Source organism: Pantherophis guttatus, chromosome 2 (genome assembly GCF_059756535.1).
Source record: "Pantherophis guttatus breed Tessera chromosome 2, ASM5975653v1, whole genome shotgun sequence".
Taxonomy (NCBI): domain Eukaryota; kingdom Metazoa; phylum Chordata; class Lepidosauria; order Squamata; family Colubridae; genus Pantherophis; species Pantherophis guttatus.
Window position 1 is genome coordinate 132153609 of NC_142064.1, and position 15596 is coordinate 132169204.

Consider the following 15596-nt stretch of genomic DNA (forward strand, 5'->3'; position numbering starts at 1 on the left):
TTCTTCTCACCTAAACCTTCCCTCACTACGAGATATTAATATGAATAAATTCAAACGAAGCCAGAGAAAGAACCTTCCTTCCTTCCTTCCTTCCTTCCTTCCTTCCTTCCTTCCTTCCTTCCTTCCTTCCTTCCTTCCTCTATTTTTTAAAAATCCAATTCGTTTATTTATTCATGTCTGAAATCCAGCTAATATGCAGAGGGAGGCAGGACTGAAGAGAATAGATGTTGGCGTCCATCATGCAGCCCTATCATTCTTCCTATTATAGCTGCTAATTCGCTTATTATTTCCAACCTAGCTCCCATTTGTTTACTCCAGTGGCAGCAAAAGCCGTCTGGCCATGCTCCCAACTCATTTTCCGACTTGCCTCTTTAATCAAGCAAATGAACTGGTGGACAAAGCGATGGGGAGATCCAAAAGGAGAATGGGGAGTAAGCTAAGCACACCTCTGGACGCTCTTGCAACCCCTTTCCCAAGGCTTTAGTTCCCCGGGTTGTGTGCCCTCCTCCCGCTTAAAGTCTGAACTAAACTTGTAGCAGATTTTTCTCTCTCCCAAGAATGTTTCACATAATACGGAATATATATATATATATATATATATATATCCCCAATAAACAAATCTGTATTCCGTATTAAATAAAAAAAATTCTTGTGGGGGCGGGGGCGGGGAATCTGCTGCAAGATATTATATCTCTCTCTATGTGTATGTAATGTATGTGTATGTATGTATGCAAGTGTATGTATGGGGTGTGTGTGTGTATACACACACACACACACATAAATATACATGGAATATATATATATTAGTCTCCCAATGGGCAGCAGGGTGCTTGCTGGCTGCCTGAAAAAAGCCTAGAAACTAGTGGATTGTGATTTCACTGAACTAGGGCTGCATAAAAATCTTGGTTTAGGTAGGAAGAACCTGGCTAAAGAGAAATACATACATACATACATACATACATACATACATACATACATACATACATAATAGGTATGTAAAATATATATTTTCTCTCTCTATATATATATGTGTGTGTGTGTGTGTGTGTGTATGTATATATGTGTGTATATATATATATATATATATACACACTCTCTCTCTCTCTCTCTCTCTCTCTCTCTATATATATATATATATATATATACACACACACACACACATATGCATATACACATAAACACAAAGAGAAAGAGACAGAGACAGAGAGAAACAGAGTGTGTGTGTGTGTGTGTGTGTGTGTATGTATGTATATATGTATACACACACTCACACCCACATATATATGTACCTATATACATACACGCACACACAGACACATCAATATCATCATCCTAGCCATTGTCTATCCCCTGCAGGATGAAGGCCTCTTCTTCCGCATGTTTCCAACCAATATGGTCCTGAGCTTTCTATATTTCTATACATACATACATACATACATACATACATACATACATACATACATACATACACATTTACATATACATATACATATACATATACATATACATATACATATACATATATACCTCTGTGTGTGTGTGTGTGTGTGTGTGTGTGTGTGTGTGTGTGTTTGTGTATTACGTTTCCACATTTTCATTGTTCTAAATTCGTGCTATCACCAACAATGAAACAACATCTCTGTTCAATACCGAACCTGGAATCCCACAATATTTGCCCCCCCCCCCATGTGTTTTTACGGATGCAAATAATTCGCCCTCCTTCACACAAGTATGGAGAACAAAGCAATCCAACGCAAAACCCAAACCAGCTCCTGAGGTCTACCTCGGGCTTTCAAATCCCAAACACGGGTCCCTCCGAAGCGGCTTTGCAAAATAATAATAATCATCATCATCATCATCATAATACCTGCCTGAGAAGAAAGAAGAGAATTTCTCCGCGTTCAATCACGGAACCACCCATAGGCGCCCTTTTCGGCTTTGGTTTTGTTTTGTTTTTTAGCCTAAGATTTCACTGTCCCACAGGCCTTCCCCCAGCCATTAATAGGCGACATGGAAATGGTGGGATATTGCTTGGAGCCCTGGGTTTGATTCTAGGGAGTCATTTCCAGACCTTTACAAAAGCCGGGAAGAAGCCGTGGCGATGGTGGTAGGGTGGCATCTGAAGAGCGAGTCCTTTCTGAGGGCACCGGACGGCCGGGGCCTGCTGTGAAACGGGACAACACCCCCCTTTTTCCAGCTACCTAGACATTGCAAGGGAAGGGATGATATTTCCGCTCTTTAATTCCCAACATGGAGCTGTACCAATGTTGATTGCGGGCTAGTTTTATATATATATATATATAATTTTTTAAAGGGTCTCTTGGAAACACGAACATTGCCCAACGCAAGAGAAGCCCCAGAAAAGGGTGGGGTGCATTGAAAGGGACAGCGGGAAGAGAAAGTCAAGTGTGCCCTTCGAATATTTCTCGTCTTTTTTTACCTGTCTCTCAGTGGATCTGAGTGGGCCGGATAAACTCTCTTATGTATTCTCTATATTCTCGCCTGGACGTCCAAAAATCCTTCCTTGGGGCGGGGGGGGGGGGGGAAGAGACTGTATTTCTCAGACTACGTGTGAATATGAGTCTGTCTGAAATTCCCATTATAGGTAATGGTCCAACCGGATGAGAGGGAAATTACTTTTTTTTTCTCTCCGCCGCTTTACAAACCGACAATAAATTTTATAACAGGTAGTTAAAAGTTACGATGAGGAAGGAACCACCACAACGGAGGCTTAGAAGGACAATGGACGGCCCGTTTTCTACAGAAAAAGGCGGCCCAAAAGCAGCTTCCCGAAGCAAGAACGGAACCTGCCCGGCTCCCTCCGGTACCCTATATCTATCTTCCCCCCCCCCTCACCTCCTAATGCCACCACTCCGAAGTCAGCCCTTCCCAGACAAGGTGGCGCGTCCTTCCTTCTCCTTTAGGAGTGGGTGAGAAAACCATTTCGCATAGATTGGCCCTGGAGGGGGGGGGGACTTCGTTTTTGGGAGAGGAAAAAAATAAATAAATGGCGTATATCAAAAATCATGAAGCGAAGGAAGAAGGAAGCTCTGGGTGAGAAAGAGAAACGGCCAATTTCTCCCGACTTTTCCCAAGAAACCTTCCTCCAGGCTAGGCCCAAAGAGTCGAGGCTTCAAAAGTTTTTGTCTAGGCGGGTGAAGTACCATTTGTGCACATCTCCAAGTACAAAAACTGGACCTGGTAGAACCCTTCCACACACACACACAGACACACACCGCTCCCTTCCATGGATAGCATTTTACTACCTAACGGCTGGTGTGATGAGAATAATAAATTCAGAGAAAATGAGCAAATATGCTTCGGTGCAGTTTTTCCGACAAATTGTATTTTTTTTTTTTTCACAAATCACAAATGGAGACTGGAAGAAATTTTTGATTGGCTAATAAAAAAGAAAAGTGCAGAATAGGATGGTATTTCTTACTCCAGGCGGGTGGGTGAGTCTCATTTCAGAAAGACTGAAGTAATGATCGTTTGCAAAACAGCTACTTTTCTGAAAAGCTTATCTTCTTTTAAATTACTTCCAACAATAAAAACGGCCATCTCTTCTCTCCTTTTCTCCTCTTCTCTTCAAATGGCGAAGTGATTATCCGAGCCCCCCTTACAAATAAACGCATATTGTCTAACGATGTTTATAAACTATAAACATTTCTGTCCCCCGATGTAACAGCTTTTCCTTGCAATTCCGATAATTTAGCTTCTACCCCTATGATAGATAAGTCTCATTTGGGAGATTCCTTCAAATCCAGCCACTCAAGAATGTAGGCTTAAATATGATGGATAAAGTGCAGATCCAGCTCTTCGCCTCTCCCTGCTTTTCTTTTTCTTTCTTTTTCTGCCCTCGCTTTTTCCGATCCCGTCTTTGAAATTAAATTAAATTAACTTTCCTCTCCTTGCAGGAATTTTTTTTTAAAAAAAATAATATATATATAAATATAATGAGACTGTACGTTCCAATGACTTCCTTAAACTTTGGAGAATAAGGTGGAGGAAAGGAAAAAAAGAGAGAAAATTCTTCAGGGGTTATTTTTTTAGGTGCCAGTTCATGAAAGAGGATCAGATGCTCCAGGCTTTGAAAGGTGTGGATTTGTATTTGGTTCATTCCTTCCGGGCAGAAGGGGGAAGGAGGTGATAGCCGGTGAGGTGAATACATTCTGAATGCACATATGCACACATACCGCGCAAAATTTCTCCCTCTCTCTTTCTCCCTCTCTCTCTCACACACACACATTAGGCAGACAGACGCCCGAGTTTAGCCAAGGCCGGTTCTCTCCTAGTTTTGAGGAGTAATAAAACGGCTTACCTTTCTATTCTGCGGCCTGCTAAAGTCTACCGAGGCAAAGCTTTATGGTCGACCCCTTGCAAAGACCAGGCGGATGGGTGGGTGGGTGGGTGGGTGGACCGCTCGGGTGTCCACTCAAGGAGATGCCCTTTAACGATAGGGCGGGCGTGTGCTCTAACAGCGGGGCAAGAACTGTAGGTTGTGGATTCGAATTTATTGCCGCTGGGATTTCAAGTCTGCCTTTGGGATGTGAGGAATGGGACCGGATCTTAAAACCGGCCAGGATTTTCTCCCCCCTGCTTTCCAATCCTCAAAATATGGAAAAGGAAAGCACCCCGGGCCAGGTCCATAAGAGCGTGCATCAGTCAAGAAGGAGGTGGGGGTTTGTTTCTGGTGCATTTGGGACTTGCCTTTGCCTCTCCAGGCAACCTGAACTCTGCTTCTATTACATTTTCCCAAGTTCTTGGGAATACCTAAGCAACCTACTTTTGAGGTACCAAACAATATTGGAATGCAGTAACATTGGATCCCTGGCCTCCAGGCACAGAGGCAAACACACATCTGGACTGGTCACAAACCCAATCCTAAAGCATCAATCTATGGACATAACCTATGGATGTAATCTATGGATATAACCGTGCAAAATAAATTTACTGATGATCCTAGGGCTTCCCCCCCCCCCTCTGCCCCTACCTTCCCGGAGGCCCTTCTGCTGTCTCCAAAGTTGCTCTCAGGAATATAAGGAGCAGACCCTTGCACATCCCCCTCCCTCTGTACATTTAAGCATTCTACATCTTTTAAGCCTCTACACATTTAAGGTTGGAAGATAAAGGATTTCTCCCAACTGGTCCCCCCTACCCCACCCCCACCACGGCCTGTATCTTTTCCAGATTCTGCACACTAAGCCAAGATGCATCTTAGGAATCTATCTAGTGGCTTATCTGGAGTATCAGTGTAAACAACCTGTCCTTTTTCATACCAAATACTGAGTTAGGATACAGTCCATTTCTCAGTAGATGAGATGTAGGAATATCCTGCAGAAGCCTGCGGGCACGCACACACACACATACATATCAATATGTGGGGGGAGGGGCAATAGGAGGAGGAGAGAAGAGCTCAGAGGAAACACATACATGTGTGTGTGAGTGAGAGTGAGAGTGAGAGAGAAAGGGAGAGAGAGAGAGAGAGAGAGCTTAAGTGTACATACGCATGCATGTTGTGGACAAACAGAACTCATACAGAGATAACCCATATATGCTTAGTACAGTGTGTAAAGTGTGTGTATCTGTGTATATCCGCACATGTATATTATTCCTTCAGCTGGCTGCTACAGCCTTATCAATAAGTACATTACACCACAGACTATTTTGTAGCTCTTCTGCTAAAATCTTATTTTCTTGATAAAGAAACCAGAAAGGCTGCTTCCTTCTGCCTCCTTTTCACCTTTGCTTAAGAATAAGAATACAAATCAAAATAAGATTAGCCAAAGCAGAAAACTATGCAATAATGAGATTTCCAAATGGGGGAAAAAGATCTTTACTGAAAGAATTGATTTGAAAGGAAAGGGTAAGAAGATCCTAATGAAGGCCATACATTTATCAACAAAGAAATGGAGTAGTATTGTAAAGACAGTAATTGGGAGCCCTGGGGGGCAGGGGGGGGAGGCAAGCCCAGAGCTAAGTTTAGGTTTGGGTAGGGGGCGTTGTCCCTCAGTCCTTTGGAACAGGAGGAGGAGGAGGAGGAGGTGACAATCCCTGGATCCACGTGTAGATTCAGGATTTGTTTGTGTTAACCCAGAGCGCAACTTTAACCATGTTTCCCACCCCCCACCCCTTTCCTGGAAGATAAATTCCATTATAACTTCTCTAGCAGAATGCAAAACTTCTCCCATGACACTTAATTCCACCAATGAAATACTGGTCAGAATATTAAGGGATACACATATAGAGACTCCCCAACACGCCTTTGGGCTGACTCAGTTGTGGTCCATATAGTACACAGAGTGTGTGTTCCCACATTTCATATAGCTTCATCTTAATCCAGGATGCAGATATTGGAACCTCAGACAGGGTTTTCTTTTGGACCAAAAGCTGGATCTTGGTTTTTAGGCTGTCAGTAATTTGAAGGTTACCACTTGCCCACCAGCAAGTTTTAGCAGGTGAGTTTATACGGATGGGTGGATCTAAAGAATTGCCCAGCTATTAAAAAGCTCAATCTAGTTATTTCCCCCTTAAATTTTATTGTTTATTTACCGTAATATCTCACGTATACAATACAAATCCACGGTCAGCCAGAGTTGCATTTCCAGCTGAAATTTGCTACATTCAAAGTTTTGAACACTTAGAAGACTATGGTTGACATAAAACAGATGACATTTCTGTGTGGGTGTACTTCGAGCATCTTGCATTAACAGATAAGTCAAGACAAATAGATAACTATACATTCAGTGCAATTAAGTCCTAACTACATTATAAGCACAATAAAATAATACAATACTGTGCGTCCTTAACTAGGCAGTTTCAGTTGTTGGGAATTTTTTTTTCCAAAAAAACAAAAACAAAACAAAAAAACAAAAACAAAAACGTAAGCAGCAACATACGACAACAAAACCGCAGTTACAAATACTTTCAAAGCATGATTCCTTCTATAGGTAGTGATAAGATACATTACAATGGTTTTGATCTTATTAATTATTATTAATAATATTATTATTATTTTCTGCTACTTAGTAGCTTGCATTAGGGCAATACACAACTCTTCTCAAACTGATTATGATGCTGTGGTTTTTTGCAGTTCTTTATTACGCTACTGTATAAGCCCCCATCTTGTTGCTAATAGACGATTATTGCAGGTTTCCCATTAGGTAGTACATGAAGAATGCTCACACAAGTGATCTAGCAAATAACCCCATCGCCCCAGAAACCTTAATTTAGCTCCCTCTCTTTCACGGGTATCCTAAGTATATTTATTCCTGGATCAGAGTAGAACTTTTCTCTCCCCCCCCCCATATCAGGGTGTTTAGGGCTACACCCGTGTCCTGCAAATCAGAGGGCGCCTTGTAGGTAAGTTCTCTCTTAAGTTCGTAGAAACTCAGGAAGCGTGAAATGTTTGTCTTCAGGAATCTGCCAAGCCTCCACCTTTCCTAAAGGAGCAACTAGCCAACATCAGAATAATAACAATTGTCCTTTAGGTGGTCGTGGCCGACAGCTAAAAGCGAAATCATAAATGTACCTTAGCTTGGAGGAGTAGATGAGTAGATAAGCTTGTTGCTGTTGTTGCTTTCTTTTTAAATTAAGATAAACCTAAGAGATTATCCTGCTCTCCTCACAACCCCCTTTAGAGCATTAGAGCTGGGGAGGGCGGCTGCAAGAGGCATTCCAGAGAAGTATAGACGATGGCTGTATTTTTGTTCTTAGAACAGGGGAAATTGCAAGGGTTGGGAGAGATGCTGGTGCTACTGGGGTGGGGGCGGGGGCCAAGGTAAATGTTACTCAGAGTTAACTCTGGGTTTCAATGTGGTTGCAATCAATCCAGTTCTCTCTTTACTTTATTGGGAGAAAAATTAGAGTGAATAATAAAATAAAGAAATATCCGCTGCTATTACGGTGGGGAGAGAGCAGGGGAAGTACTATGACAATAAAAAAGGGGGGGCTACAACTGTTTGACAGGTAGTTACTGTTGTGTGTGAGTCTCTCCGTTCTATACTCTATAAAAGCGAATGACCGTCGTAAACATCTCCGATTTATCATCCGCCATAAAATGAGGACTTCAAGGAGACGTCAGTCCTTGCTTTCTTCTTTTTCCTCCTCTTCTTTTTCCTCTTCCTCGTTGGTTTCCTCCTCTGTCTTCTCCTCATCCCTGGCTCCCGGTAGCTTATCCTTGTTGTTTTCTTTCTTCCATTTCATCCTCCGGTTCTGGAACCAGATCTTGACTTGTCTCTCTGTCAGTCCGAGGGCGTGAGAGACCTCAATGCGCCGCTTCCGTGTCAAATAGGGATTGAAGAGGAATTCCTTCTCTAGCTCCAAGGTTTGATATCGGCTGTAAGTCTGCCTGCCACTGCGCCTCCCGGGAGCTGTGTGACACCAATAATAATAATAATAATAATAATAATAATAATAATAATAATAATAATAATAATAATAATAATAATAATAATAAATTAATGTGAATAAGAACAACAAATATGTGTTAGACCCTTCTTTCCCTTCCTTTTTAATTTTTCTTTCTGTTTTTTTTTCCTCTCCTACAGGAAGCTCCTTCCTTCCTCCTTCTTTCCTTCCTTCCTTCTTCCCTCCCTCTCTCCCTCCGTTCGTTCGTTCGTTCGTTCCTTCTTCCTTCCCTCCCTCCCTCCATTCCTTCCTTCCTTCCCCCACCCCTTCTCTTCATACTTCTACTGTCCTGCTTGCATCCCTACCTGCAGGCAGCCAACCCTGGCTCCAAATTAAAGCCAACTTCCTAGAGAGACTCGGCAAGCTTGCTTCTTCCACTCCCCTCCGTCCTCTGTGTGGCAAACCGGGAGTTTTCTGACTTTCTAGCACACAATGCAGCCTCTTCCTTTCTCCATCTTGGCTGATGGAAACCCTGAGGATAGGCGTCTCGCTCCCGCTTCCTTTTTTTTTTTTTTTTTTTTTGTTTTGTTTTCCTGCTTCTTGCTTGTGTGTGGGAGTGTCTTCCCAATACATCCATATGCATGGCTGTGGCAACCGAGGCGTTGAAAATGCAATCCCAACGATTATAGATTACAGTCAAAATACTCGGCTCCTGTCCGTATTGGCTCTCCATAATCTATGATATCAAATGCCACACATGTTAGGGATGTATTTACCCCATTCTTCTAAGTGCCCCGCTAGAGATTAGTTTAGAAGTCAAAGCCCTCAATCACAACAATAACTTTTGATCTTTTATGCCATCCTACATGTTTGATCCTAAGCCTTGCTAGGCTCCGTTGTAGTGCTCTTAACAAAACAACTGAGTTTTTAAAAAGCAGGGACGTTTTGACTGTCCTTTTAATTTCCCTCTGTAAAACAATCAAGACCCCACGTGTTTTAAATTAGAAGGCCTTCTAAATAATACTCTACAAAGGCGAAACTTGCCCGAGGTAGGTATATTCTACTATTCTCTGGAGCATCTGGGTGTCGTTTTTATATCTAACAACATATAGAGGAATTATAATTATTAGTAGAGATTAGTCTAAAAAAAAAAAAAAGAACACCTTGAAATTTAAAATTGGACCAGGCTGGCCCTTCAAAAGGTTTTAACTTTTAATTGCCATCCCCACTCAAAACAGCCACCTCTTCTCAAGCAGTATCTCTCTCCTTTTTCTTTCTTTCTTTCTTTCTTTTTTTTTTTATAAAGCTCACCTTTTAGCCCAAGGCGTCAAGCGGTTAAGCAAAGCTATATGACATTTTAGAAAAAGCAGCACTATTATGAACATGCTAATAACCTCGTGGGAGCTGTTTCTTACTGCTGTCCTCCCGGCAAGCCATAAAAAGAAAGTTTTACTTTATTGTGATTTAAACCCAGAAATCACCTTCCTGACTTTTCAAAGACAACGGCAGCCCTTCTACTTTTTAAAACGAGAAAACAACAGCTCGCCTTCCCTCACCCCCCCACCCCACGTCCCCGCCATTGCCCAAACAGGAAGAGGAAAAAAAAACACACAGGATTATAACCGACCCCTCTGTTTCTCTATCTGCCTTTCCCTGTCGCTTCAAAATACAGATTACACTGCCCCCCCCTCCTCTCCTTTCTTTCTTTCTTTCTCATCTTAAATAGGGAAGGAAAGCAAAACAAAACCACTGTTAAGAAGGAAAGAGAGGTGGGGGGGGGGGAGAGAAAAAAAAAGATCCTAACCGTGCGGTCTCATCCATGGGAACATGAGACTGGGAGAAGAATTTTGATTTAAATGCCCTTGTCCCTCGCTAGAGTTACTGTTGGAGGAGGATTTACAGTCAGGATATTGAACCACGGCCGTCTCTTGCTGAGCACCATAAAGCGACTGTCTTGGTAGGGCTTCGTATCCATAGAATTTAGACGCCTCTCCGTGGCACGCCAGGGCGCAGGGATTTTGCTGGTATCCAGAGTTAGAGATACTGGAGGTTCCGTGGTGGAAGAACTCCTGGACGTGATGTGAAGGGTGTTGAAAGCTGGGAGCCGTGGCGCCCGGACCGTACACGAGCGCATGGCTTCTGCTCACACTTTGTGGAAATCTGCAGTCGTAGTAAGTTGGTTCCAGGGACTCGCCGCCTTTGTACTTGGAGAAAAGAGGATTTACAAAGTAGGAGCTCATGATAGCTCTCGCATGAAAAGGAAAGAAGGAAGTCAACCTTTTTTAAAAAAAAAAAAGTCTTTAATTCTATGAGATCAGTGCTAAGGACTCTCGTCCTCCCCGCTCCCTGGACTCCGCAAAGTCCTGGTTAGTGGCTGCTGGTGTTTTTTTTTTTTTTTAATGCGCGCTCTCTCCCTCTCTCCCTCTCTCTCTCTCTCTCTCTCTCTCTCTCTCTCTCTCTCTCTCTCTCTCTCAAAGACGTTTCATAGTGCCTGAGTGGGTATGGCTGCTTATGGCTAACGCTCTTGACTTCTCTTATATCCGTCGATAGGTAGAGCTCTCTCTCAGTTTCTCTTACTTGTTCCCTTCCCCTTAACACCACAGGCAAATTCCTCAAACTCCCGGTGGTGAGGCTCTCACACGCGATCTGGATTCATCAATCCAACCCGCCAAGGCAGGCTAGGAAAGCACTGACAAGGGGAAATCGCGGGGTTCGCGGCGAGGTGACGGGGAGGTGAAGGAAGCAGCCCTTCGGAGGAAGGCAAGAGGGGGGAATCAGACACCCTCATATCGAGTGAATGGAACAGGGTTATGAAAGGTGCGCAGTAATACCCTTAGGTGCTCGCTCGCTCGCTCGCTCGCTGGCTCTCTCCCTCGCTCCCCCCCCCTTTCCCTATGCTACGAGCCTCTTCACTGATCTGAGCAAATACATGCGCGGCGAGGTCAATTTAGGTTACTTCAACAGGTAATAGGTAGAAAACTCCAATCCGGATCATTTTTACTGGGGAGAGTGGTTAGGAGAAGAGAAATTCCCAGACAACCAGAGCAGGCCATAGGACTTGGTTAAAGCAACTCTCCTCCCTCCCTCCCACCCACCCACCCTTTTCAAAAGATGGAAATGTCCCTACATAAGAAGGGTGTGTGAGTCAGAATTCAAGAGTGGGGCCACAAGTCCCATTGCAGAGGAACAGCCACCCCCAAGTGGATGGAGGCAATGTTGGTGTTTGTCCCCCCCCTTTTTTTTTTAAACATACAAGTTTGGTCCCCAAAACAAAGATGGCTGGGATAGTTAGTTTATAGGCATTTATTGGGTGGGGTGGCACCCACCCAATAAATGGGTGAAGAGGTCCTCAAGGCATCCCTTGAAGGAAAAGGGAATATGGGGTCCATGAGGATCCATCAGGTCTGAGTAATGGAAAGAGATGTATAAGGGGAAAGGGATATATACATGTGTGAAAGGATACTCCTGGGGGACAGGGGAGGAACTTGGGTAACAGAGGCCAGGACTTATCCCGTCTATTATAGTAGGTTGTGGAATGGTTCACATATCTTATGCATGTGGTATGTTTCCAACGTGTAGTCTTGCAAACCTCTCCCACACCACATTTCTACCACCACCCCTCCCTCCATACTTTTTCCACTCCACAGTGACCATTGGCTGAAGACCATTGGCTGAAAGCATTCAGTTGGGAGATTTCGTTTTTTTGTTTTTTTTAAATGGCTGCATTAAAGAGCTCAGGCCATTAAACAGAAGCATAAAAATCAGCAACCTTCTCTCTTTCTAAAGTTTGCCGGATTAATATTTCCTGTGTTTTTTTTAAAAGCAAAAAAAAGGGGGGGGGGGATTAAAAAGAAATATCAAAGCCACTGGAATAAATTAACTGTCCTCCAGGCCCTTTCATTAAACTCACCAGAGCAATTTTTCTTCTATCCCTCCAAATCTTTATAGTGTTTCTCTTTTCTTCTTCTCTTCCCCCAGAGAATGGCAACTAAATCAATTTCAGAAGGGAGGGGGGAGGAAATCGAAAGTGCTAGGCAGGGTGCAGAAAAGCAAAGTTAGGTTGGCCTATGACTGCAATAAAGATTGAGTTGGATTTGAAAGAGCAAACCACTGAGTCCATCTCTGAGAATATTCAGCCCTCACATTTTCTTCTATTTTCGTGAAGCAAACAGCATTGGTTCCTAAATCCTTTGAAATCAGAGGAACAGTTATCACACAAGGTGTCCCTTCATTATACTTTTTCTCAACACACACAGATACATACACAAAAAGAGAAGATTTAAGCAAGAGCCAACCATTCTTCAATACAACGGATGGTCTGAATGGTGCAAGAAATTGGGGGGAAGCGGATCCCCTCACTTTTCCCTCCCACAAAACACTAAGACTTGGTTTACTTTTTCTTCTTTCTATTTTTTTTATTTAATCAGCACATGATATCAAATACGGTTGTAAATGATAAAAGACCTCTGCATTTATTCCTACACTGGAGGCAAGAAAAACCCTACCAGATCTTAAATCAGAGAATCCTGAAGCCAAGCTCAGCAACTCTGAAATAGCATAACAATTTTGGGGTTTTCAACTTGTCTTAACTGGTAGAGTAAAGCTCAGCGTCATCAACAGGATAATTTACCAGAACTGGAAATCAAAACATTTTTTAATTTTAAATTTTTGGCACAATTGTCTTATTGCCTTAGTACAATATATTGAGTGTTGTGGTATGTGTGTGTATAACACACTTATATACTATTATTAGAAAGTTCTGTGATGATAGAATGTTGGTCCTTATATACATCTCACTCAGTCATACAGATTTTTATTTGATTTTTTTTTTAAAAAAAAAGATTTATCTCCATACCCAAAGAAAAAGGAGAAAGGCGGCACAGCACAACCTGCTTGTCATACTAGGAAGCAGAAGCCACAGGAGAGAGAAGGCACCAAAAAGACAGAAAAGCAGGGAAAACTTCTAATCAAATTCATCCTACGCATTATTTTATTGGAAAGGCAAGCATCATTTTGTTTTTGTTTTTGTTTTTAAACGCTCATAGAGGACGCCACGTTTATTTCTGCCGGGTGGTTCAAACGTGCATAAATGTTGATGAAATATAGCATATAAACTACGCCATATGCTCTCATTATAAGTAACTGGATTCTGCGATGCTTCGGTTCCGGCTATAAAACGTTAACTGCTCGCCTCCTTTATTGCACAGATTTGTATTTTTTTTTTTTTTGCCTTCGTACAAATAAAGGTAAAGACACGAAGTAGCTTTTGTGCAAAATGTGCGTGTGTGTTTATTAGTCAAGGAATTACAGAAGAGGATTGCCCCCCCCCCTTTTCATAACGCCTTTAAGGGTGGTAGGGCTCATCCATACACGGCATTTTTTTTTTTTACATACAAGACCCAGCGGTCCGCCATCCAACCTAACTTTGACGTTGTTTTGCAAGTCATCGCTGACAGACTCACATTCAGCCCCCTCAGATTCTGGAGCTCGGCTTTTTTTTTTTTTTTTTTTTTTTTTTTCCCTTGAAATCGTCCTGTCAAGGCCTGGAGGTAAGGCGCCGCTTTTTTTTTTTTTTTTTTTTGTAAATAAAGCGGCTCGGGGGCGTCTAAAGATTGAGCAACAGCGCCATCTCGCGCCGGTTTGTCCCCAAGGCACGCGCCCTGCGGAACGGGGCTGAACGGCGCGGGGTGGGAAAGAATTGAGCCCCTTTCGGAGGGTCAAAAATATAGATCTCCCAGCAACACCTTCTTCTTCTTCTTCTTCTTCTTCTTCTTCTTCTTCTTCTTCTTCTTCTTCTTCTTCTTCTTCTTCTTCTTCTTCTTCTTCTTCTTCTTCTTCTTCTTCTTTTTCTTTCTTTCTTTACTCCACCCATCCCTTCCTCTCCCGCCTCTCTCCTCCCCCCCCCACGTCACCACCACCCCGCATTCCTACTCCATGCATACTATTAGGTCCCACAGGAAACAAAAGCCGAGTAAAATCCCATTTCTTTTCCTAAACAACAACAACAAGAAGGAAAGAATTAGAACATCTGGCGTTACTCGGTCAACAACAGATTCCCAAGGCTTGGGGAGGGGGGGGGAATAGGTTTTAATTATTGGAGGCGCACCCTTCGCTCAGGTTTCTTCTGCCCCCCCCCCTCCTTCTCTTCAGCTAAAACCCCAGTTCTCAGAACAATAACCCTCACGCATCCCGCTCGCGCGCGGGCACACACACTCACACCCTTACATCACTGCCCGAGCCAAAGGCAGCCGCTTCCCTCTCACCTCTCCTGTCAACCTCACCCCCTCCCGCCGCCGCCCCCCACCCCACTCCCGGTTCACAACCTTTAAAAAAACGGGGGAGGCGCTTCCTCCTCTGCCAAGCGCTAGGAGGGGGAGCGGGGTGGGGGGAAGGTGAGGGGGGGACAGAAGGTGGGCGAGGGGGAGGGGGCGAAATGCGCGTCTGTTGTTGGTTGCCGGTAGACAAAACATTCCAATAATCCGGTTTCAAAGGGAAGAGCACCCCACCTTATTAAAACCATAAAACGATTAAGGCCAGACGTCTAGCCGGTTCCGTGGTCCTGTTTTTGTTCAATTCTATTCAGCGCGGAGACAATCAAAGTTGTAAAAGCTGGCATTTTTGGGCTGCGGAAATGTACCTCTGGGCTGCTTTCAAAGCTGCTGTATCCTGTCTTTTTTGTATTGACTACAAAAGGGTTCTGTTTGGGGTTTTGTTTTTGTTTTTAAGGACAAGATGAGAGGCCCACTCCTTCCTTCCTTCCTTCCTTCCTTCCTTCCTTCCTTCCTTCCTTCCTTCCATATCCTTCCTTCCTTCCTTCCTTCCCTCCCTCCCTCCCTCCCTCCCTCCTTCCTTCCTTCCTTCCTTCCTTCCTTCCTTTCTTTCTTTCTTCCTTCCTTCCCTCCCTCCCTCCCTCCCTCCTTCCTTCCTTCCATATCCTTCCTTCCTTCCTTCTTTCTTTCTTTCTTTCCTTCCTTCCTTCCTTCCTTTCCTCCCTCCCTCCTTCCTTCCTTCCTTCCTTCCTTCCTTCCATATCCTTCCTTCCTTCCTTCTTTCCTTCCTTTCTTCCTTCCCTCCCTCCCTCCTTCCTTCCTTCCTTCCTTCCTTCCATATCCTTCCTTCCTTTCTTCCTTCTTTCCTTCCTTCCTTCCTTCCTTCCCTCCCTCCCTCCCTCCTTCCTTCCTTCCATATCCTTCCTTCCTTCCTTCCTTCTTTCTTTCTTTCCTTCCTTTCCTTCTTTCCTTCCTTCC

At 43.5% G+C, this 15596-nt stretch overlaps 1 protein-coding gene across 2 annotated transcripts in view; it reads right to left on the bottom strand.

The window, feature by feature from the left end:
* Positions 1 to 6519: 6519 nt before the first annotated feature.
* HOXC8 (homeobox C8) overlaps positions 6520 to 15596 on the bottom strand; it is a 28221-nt gene continuing 19144 nt past the window's right edge. The window contains exons 2-3 of one of the 2 annotated variants that reach the window (XM_087886763.1): positions 10154 to 10553; positions 6520 to 8372 (exon numbers count right to left, since the gene is read on the bottom strand). In XM_087886763.1, the coding sequence (XP_087742889.1) occupies positions 8080 to 8372; positions 10154 to 10553 (693 nt within the window). In that variant the 3' untranslated portion in view covers positions 6520 to 8079. Of the gene's footprint in view, positions 8373 to 10153; positions 14053 to 15596 lie in introns of those variants that run through there. The other variant, XM_034419108.3, reaches the window with a different exon arrangement.